General features: G+C 50.7%; 1 protein-coding gene across 1 annotated transcript; it reads left to right on the forward strand.

Annotated features, from left to right (window-relative positions):
* Window positions 1-1,178: 1,178 nt before the first annotated feature.
* On the forward strand, window positions 1,179-7,185 carry LOC129537048 (apolipoprotein L6-like). Its single transcript, XM_055396330.2, has 3 exons — window positions 1,179-1,321; window positions 3,405-3,531; window positions 5,221-7,185. Exons 2-3 carry the CDS (start codon window positions 3,452-3,454, stop codon window positions 6,173-6,175), a joined length of 1,035 nt encoding a protein of 344 aa, XP_055252305.2. The 5' UTR covers window positions 1,179-1,321; window positions 3,405-3,451; the 3' UTR covers window positions 6,176-7,185.
* Window positions 7,186-7,558: the final 373 nt, after the last annotated feature.

Consider the following 7,558-nt stretch of genomic DNA (forward strand, 5'->3'; position numbering starts at 1 on the left):
TAAGTCTTAAACCTTGATTTATTTTTAAGTTTTTTGATGGTTATTGGTGAAGGGCATCTTGTAAGCATGAGGACACCAGGGACGGTCCAAACACAACATGGGTTATTATAAACTGAGACGGGGGCTTCCCTGGTGGCTCAGTGGTAAAGAATCATGCCGGGAACCAGGGTTCGATCCCTGGGTGGGAGGATCCTACGTGCTGTGTGGCGGCTAAGCCCACGAGGCACAATACAGAGCCGGTGGGTGCTCTAGAGCCTGGGAGCCACAACTACTGACGCCCATGTGCCTGGAGCCCGCGTTCCTCAACAAGAGAAGCCACTGCAACGAGCCACTCATGTATTCCAGCTAGAGAGGAGCACCCACTCGCCAAACCAGAGAAAAGCCCACGCGGCAATGAAGACCCAGCACAGCCAAAAACAAAATAAACAAATAAATACAATTATATACATACATATACATATATATATATATATATATATAACCCTGAGATCAGCAGCAAACAGCCTCCTTGTTCAAACATTAGGTATATTTCTGCAGGGAAACTGAATATTCAAGAGAAGGTGGATACATCAAAACTATACACTTGTTCCAGCTCAGGTCAGGTTTTACCACCAAATGAATTATGAAAAAACGTTTCCATTTTCCAGAGCCTTTTGCGTTTCACAGTCACAGAAAAGAGCTCTTAGACTTTGAGCTCAACCCCCTCCTCGGAGGGCAGATGAGGGCTCTCATGGCAGGACCATGGACGCATTTGTTAGGTGCTGGGCGTCGCCTCATTTGCTCCTGGGCTCCTCGCGATGGCTCTCTGCCACAAGGGCTGTTTTACTAAATACCCATTTCACAGATGGGGAATCAAGGCCAAGGGCAGTTGAGAAAGTGGCTCACAGTGACACAGCTCCAGATGGTCTGCTTATCTTCAGAGTCCTTGCAGGATGTAAGCACCCTGGCTCTGCTCTTGGAACAGCTGGGAACAGGAGAGGTGAGACCGGACCTGACTCAGATTCAGCTAGCTCCTTCATTGCACATCTATTAGAGAAAGCAGAAAGGAAAGTAAAAGTGCAAGCCATTGCTCAATAAGCCCCGGGGGGGTTTCCCCCCACCCCTCCAAGAGCTGCTTTGGCATTGACACTTCTGTGCCTGCCTCACTGAACTTGAATCCAGTTTTGCAATCAGAGCCTCGGGTCTTCCCCATGATGAGCAAAACCAGCTGGAGGCTCTGCGCTGTGTTTGTCCTCCGGCAGCCTAGACGCTCGCAGCCCTCCGCTGGATCTGAGGCCCCCGGAGGGGAGACGAAGGAAGGCCCTCGGGATCTGAGGCCACGGTGAGTGCTTCATTGAGAGCAGGTGGGCCAGGAGACCCAGGAGGAGGCCTGCTCTGGGGCCTCACTTCTAAAGGACAATGGGCCCAAGAGGTTGCCCCTGCAGTTGTCTTGGGGAAAAGAGTTACTGTCAGGAACCCCCATCCCGTTCAAATCCCCATCCGGCCAGCTCCTAGTGTCAGCTCGGGTCTGAAATTCAGTTTCTTTACTTGATAAATCAGGATAGAAATCTCTCCCTCAGAGGTCGTTTGAAGTTTAAATAAAAACATGATTACGCATGTGATTAGACCAACCAAGCTGCATCTTCCCTTCCCTTGACTGGGGACCCCTGGATCCTAGACAGAGAGAGAGAGGCCCTGGATCCCGGAACATAGGCGACATCACGGGCCAAGGCATTTCCCTAGCTGTTCTCTACAAGAGTGTTTAGGGGTATCATCTTTATAGGAAAAGATGCCAGGTGAATTTTCTCAAAATTGCCACCTGCAGTGCTTCTTGGGTTGTACGCTTATTTAGGGAGTTTGAGGGGCAGGAGTTGGTGATAAAGATTAAGGGGGTTATCTCAAAGCTGTGTTCCAGAGTATCCAACTTCTCTGACATCAGTGGTGTGTATGAGGGAGTTGGTTTGAGGGGAAGGGACAGAATACAGCAGAGCTGAAGGCTCCCCAAACGACAAAGAAGGTCTCATACATATCAGCTCTCATATGAAAATAACTTCTCTAATCCTCGCCCATCATTTTCATCCCTCTCCCAACATAACATCCTCTGACATCTCCCGGGAGAAGGTCAGTAGTGAGAGGATGGGACCTGGTAGGACCAAAGGGCTCCCTGCTATCACTTTAGCTCTTCATTTAGTAGGAATAACAGGGAAAATGGGGGTGCTTTCAGGAGCTGCAGGTAAAGACTGGGGCTTCTCCAGGGTTTCTCAGTCTCAGCACTGCTGACAGTTTGGACTAGACTGTTCTTCGCTGTGGGGGCTGTCCTGTGCACTGTAGGTTGTTTAGCAGCACCTCCAACCTCCACCCACTAGGTGCCAGGAGCAGTATCCCCTGACGGCCACTGCTGAATGTCTATGGGCATCCTCCAGGGAGAAAGCACATCCCTGATGAAAATCCACTGCTCGAGACCTGACTGGAATCACATGGGGCGCCTCCACTTACCAAGTGCTTGACATTTGCTTTGTAGTGTATTTCTAGCGTCATTTATTTTGGGCTGTGCTGGATCTTCGTTGCTGCGAGAGCTTCTCTCTAGCTACGGCCAGTGGGGGCTTCTCACTGCAGCGCCTTCTCTTGTTGCAGAGCACAGACTCTAGGGCGTGCGGGCTTCAGTAGCTGCAGTTACCAGGCTCAGTAGTTGTGGCCTGCGGCCTTGGTTGCTCCCTAGCGGGTGGGATCTTCCCGGATCAGGGACTGAACTAGTGTTTACCCCATTGGCAGGCAGGTTCTTTACCAACTGAGCCATCAGGGAAACCTTCTCACTTTTTGAAGCTACTGAATGTTTTTGAAACCATGACATGAAAGAATTTCACAGACATTGTATCGGGCGAAAGAAACCAAACAACTGATGCCATTGATGTGAAATTCAAGACCAGGCAAACAAACTAAAGGTTATAGAAATCAGAGTAGTGATCACCCATGTGGTGGGGTGCATGTTAACTGGGTTGGGGTTAAGGAAACCTTCTGTCCTTTATCTCGATCTGGGTGGTGATGACTCGAATGTGTGATGTCAAAATTTATCAAGCTGAGGACTTAGTTTTGTGTACTTATCCTATATAAGCTCACCTCAACATATAATGTAAAAACAACAGTTTTCAAATATTTAGTCCTTTAAGTCTTATTATTATTTGGATTTCGCATCATCTAAAATCCCTCCACACTTGAGTTTCTTTTTTGAGGTTTTAAATATCTTTCTGTCTACAACTCATAGCAGGTGGGATCTTAGTTCCCCGACCAGGGATCGAACCTGTGTCCCCTGCATTGGAAGCATGGACAGAACCTTAACCACTGGACTGCCAGGGAAGTCCCCAGACTTGAATTTCATACTATTTCAAGGACCCTGCAGTAAACTTGTTTTCTGTGTCTCCACCCAGAAAATCCTTTGAGCCGTGGTGACAGCTCTCATTCTCCCACGGACAAAATGAGCATGGATTTGGTGCCACAGAACCTGCTGGACAGGCAGGCAGGGAAAGCCTGCAAGACTGGTGTCAGTTTGCAAAGGTAATACAGAGCCCTGTGTCCCTGGGAAAAGGGTGACTTCTGCAGAAATGCTTAGGCATTCTCATGACATGTGACGAACGTGTTCCAGGAGTTCAGTTCCAGGAGAACAGCCATAAATGAGGCCTGCCTTCTCACTGATCTCCATTATGTATGTGAAGCTATGTCCCTGGGAGAAAAATATTCCATGGTTTACACTATTTTGGAGCACAAGTCAAGTTATTGTTAGGTACCTGACCCTGGGCAACAGGACTCCGAGGGCAGAAATTGTCCCCTTGGACCTCACCTCTGTGAGGTTAATGTATCACCAAAAAACCCCTTTAACATTGCCTCATTCATGAATTTAAGCTCCAGTGTGCGTTTATCAGCAGACATAGCATTGCCAGCCCTACACAGTCCATCAGCCAATGTCTCCTGAGGGAATTAGGTGAGCTACACATGTGTAACAGAATTAGATTGTAGTTCTCTCTGTGTCAGGAGGCATTGCTGCCTAACGTAGGATGCATGCATACTCAGCCATTCAGTCATGTCCGACTCTGTGACCTTATAGACTGTAGCCCACCAGGCTCCTCTGTCCATGGCAACCCACTCTAGTATTCTTGCCTGGAGAATCCCATGGACAGAGGAGTCTGGTGGGCTGCAGTCCACAGGATGCCAAAGAGTTGGACACAACTCAGTGACTAACACTTTCACGTTCCATCTGGGCTTCTGCTTCCACCCCAGAAAAGTAAAGGAGGAAGCTTAGATTTTCCTCAGGGCTCCTTCCGGCTCTGATATCCTCCTGTGGGCCAGGGAATCCCTGTCCTCATCTGGCCTCCTCAGCTCGCCCTGAAGGAGTTGCACCCAGGACCCTGAGCTTGAGGAAAGCACCTGAGGGAGCAGGCTTTCCTCCTCACCCCTCAGACTGCTCTCCCATGAAGGCCACATCGGCCGAGCCGGTGAAGATCCCTTGGTACTGCCTAAGGACACGGAGAGGATGGGGGAGGGGGAGGGGTCCTCTTGTCCCTGACTCCTTCCGTGAAGAATCAATCTACTTAAGAGAGGGAGGAAAGTCAACCAAGTGCCAAGGAGAACACTCGGAACATTAGCGATCATTACCTCAGCCCTCTCAGTGGGCGGCTCCTGAGGGAAACAAAGGCACAGCAGAGCAACCGAGCTCAAGGTCATCAAAGTGAAGGATGCCCTGTACAACAAGGCGCCTCTTCCTGCTGACTCACCGCTCCCTGTACAGGGCTCCCAACCTCCCGCCCAGCACCTGATCTCCTCTTCCCCCCACTTTCCTCAGACCTTTCCCTGCCCCCAGTTAGTCCCAGGTTCCTGATCGTGACTAGGATCTTAGCGTCTCCCACTGCCCCACTTCAGTTACATTTTCACAGCCTCTTTGAACAAGGTGGAAAAACTCCCTTGGCGCTAATCCGTTTCCTCCATCTCTTTGGCCAAGGCTCCATTTCTCTCATTTCCCTCCAGATGCCCCTCTTACGTGTTTCTTCTCTGAAGCAAATTAGCAGCTGCTAACGATGCTCTGGGACTTTTCTTATTAATAGTTGGGTTAGAGGTAACAGAGATGCTAGGAAGATGAAGGGACAATGTAAAGTCTGGAGTGGCAAGAAGACCCAGAAACCACATGGGCTTGGCTAAGAATTTGGCTTTCCCATCTGGGGGACTGGAAATCTTTATTTCACTCATCCACAGGGACGCGGATGACATTCTTCCATGTGACGATGTGAAGCCGCAAGATAGTGACCTATCAGCTGAAGAGAGAATATTTTTGGAAGAGTTTCCCAACCTGAAAGGGGAGCTGGAACTGGACATCCAGAAGCTCCATGCCCTTGCAGACTACATTGACTCAACACACAAAACACTCACCAAGACCAGCGTGGTGGCCAATTCTATCACCGTGGTCTCCAGAGCCATGAGCATCCTGGGCTTAGTCCTTGCTCCGGCGACAGCAGGGGGAAGCCTGGTGCTCTCCACTGCAGGTAGAGTTTTGGGGACAGCCGGGGAGGTCACCAGTATCTTGACCAACGTTTTGGAACGTTTTCGCAGTCAAAAAGCCCAAGCTCAGATCGGTAGCCTAATGCCCTCCCATGGCCGAAAACTCAGGCCAGCCGGGGTGGACTACATCATGGCCGCTGGAAAGGTGATTCAGAATTGTAGAAGCGCCATTGAGGGTGTTCAGAAGAGCATCCGTGCCTTTCAGATCACCAAGGCCCACCCACGCCTGGCCACTGCTGCCAAACGTCTCCTGACCATTGGCCAGGTCTCAGCCCAAAGGAGCAGGCAGGTGCAAAGGGCCTTTGAAGGTACCACACTGGTGATGAAAATCAAGGCTCGCTTGCTGGGCAGTGCGATGGCTGGCTTTTCCCTCAGCGTGGACTTGGCCTCCCTCCTTAAGTACTGGAAGCAGCTGAAGGAGGGAGCCAGAACAGAGCTTGCAGAAGAGCTAAGGGCCCAGGCTCGGGAGCTGGAAAGGCAGCTGACACAACTCACCCAGCGCTATGAGAGCCTGCAGCAGAGGGTGAGGCTGTGCGGTCCCTCGTGGGTGGCACAGAGCAGGGGAAGCTTTAACTGGGCACTGGGGTCTATGGGAAGGGTGATGAGGAAGCCAGTGTGTGTACAGTTTGTCTACCTATTCCCGAGGATGTAGGGTGTCTGGTGGCCCTGGAGGTCCAAATGGTATCAAATACATCTTGATACTGTTCTGGACAGACCTGTCATGCCTTCTGTTTTCCCATCAATGATGCTTCTTTTTGTTTTTTAACTTTTCTTTATTTAGAAAAACAGCTTTGTATTTTGTATTGGAGTATAGCCGATTAACTACGTGATAGTTTCAGGTGGACAGCAAAGGGCCTCGGCCGTACATACACATGGACCTGTTCTCTCCCAAATTCCTCTCCCATCCAAGCTGCTACATAGCACCCATCAATGCTTCTTGACTTCCATGTGCTGGGAAGAGTGTCTTCTCAGTGGTACAGAAGACCCTGAGTCCCAGGGAGCATTAGGGATTGAAATGTATCCCCCTAACCTGTATACATGGAAGTGCTAAGCCCAAAAGTGGCTTTTTGTTGCTGGGGTCTTTGTGGGGGGCGGTGACTGGTGTTGAATGAGGTTGTAGGACTGGGGCTGTAATCCTTGGGGACTGGTGTCCTTATAAGAGGAGGAGGGAACACAGGGGGCTCTCTCTTTCTCTGTCTACACTGGCACAGAGGAAAGGCCATGTCTACAAGCCAGGAGGAGTCCTCACCAGGAACCCAACCAACCAGCACCTGAGTGTAGGGCTTGCAGCCTCCACAACTATGAGAAAATACATTTCTGCTGTTTAACCTCCCAGGCTGCGGTGTTCATAAGGAGCTTATGTAACTTGCCAAATGCTTGCAGCAACGTGGAGGGAGAGTCAGAATGACAGCCGGGGAGCCTGACCTAGGAGCCTGGGCGTGTATCTCCACGCTGAGCTGCCCTGGTAGCTTCACTCTGATTGGTGTTTTTATGGCTTTTTTGTTTTTTTTCCCAGAAACTCTTGCAAGAAAAAAAGCCTATGAGCTCCCCTTTGGAGGGAACCGTAGGGACTGTGCCTCTGCCACCAGCCAGGCGTGGGGAAGCCAGATCCCAGGTGACAGGGGAAGAGGAAGGCAATTGAACACGGGGTCTCTGAGTGGAATCAAAGGGGATCAGGGAGGGGGCGGGCAGGGTTGGCAGAAGCAATGCCCGGAGACTTACTAGCTGGCAGGCCCACGAGGGTCCCCAGGGCACTGGCAGCTGGTGGGAGTCAGTTGGTCCCCCTCTTCCCACATGTAACTCCCTGGACTCCAGCGTCTCCTCCCCTCACACTTACTCTCTTGCATTGTTGACGCCAGGCTCTAGGTTAAGTGCTGATGTCAGACACAAGGGCTCCTGGGACTGAGGGGATGTTGTGTTCTCTCTGCGTACAGGTCGGGTTGCCCTTCTCTGTCCTTCCCCTCCCCCGCCTGGGCAGTAACTGCCAGAGAAGTTCCTGGAGGTTTGCACAAAAAAAGGATGTCACTGGAACCTG

The sequence above is a fragment of the Moschus berezovskii genome, chromosome 6 (genome assembly GCF_049115385.1).
Source record: "Moschus berezovskii isolate FMDL1 chromosome 6, NW_MosBer_1.0, whole genome shotgun sequence".
Taxonomy (NCBI): Eukaryota; Metazoa; Chordata; class Mammalia; order Artiodactyla; family Moschidae; genus Moschus; species Moschus berezovskii.

Coding starts and splice junctions, on each gene's coding strand:
- LOC129537048 (XM_055396330.2), top strand. CDS start 3,452: ATGAGCATGGATTTGGTGCCACAGAACCTGCTGGACAGGCAGGCAGGG. Junction 3,532..5,220: donor ACTGGTGTCAGTTTGCAAAG/GTAATACAGAGC, acceptor ACTCATCCACAG/GGACGCGGATGACATTCTTC.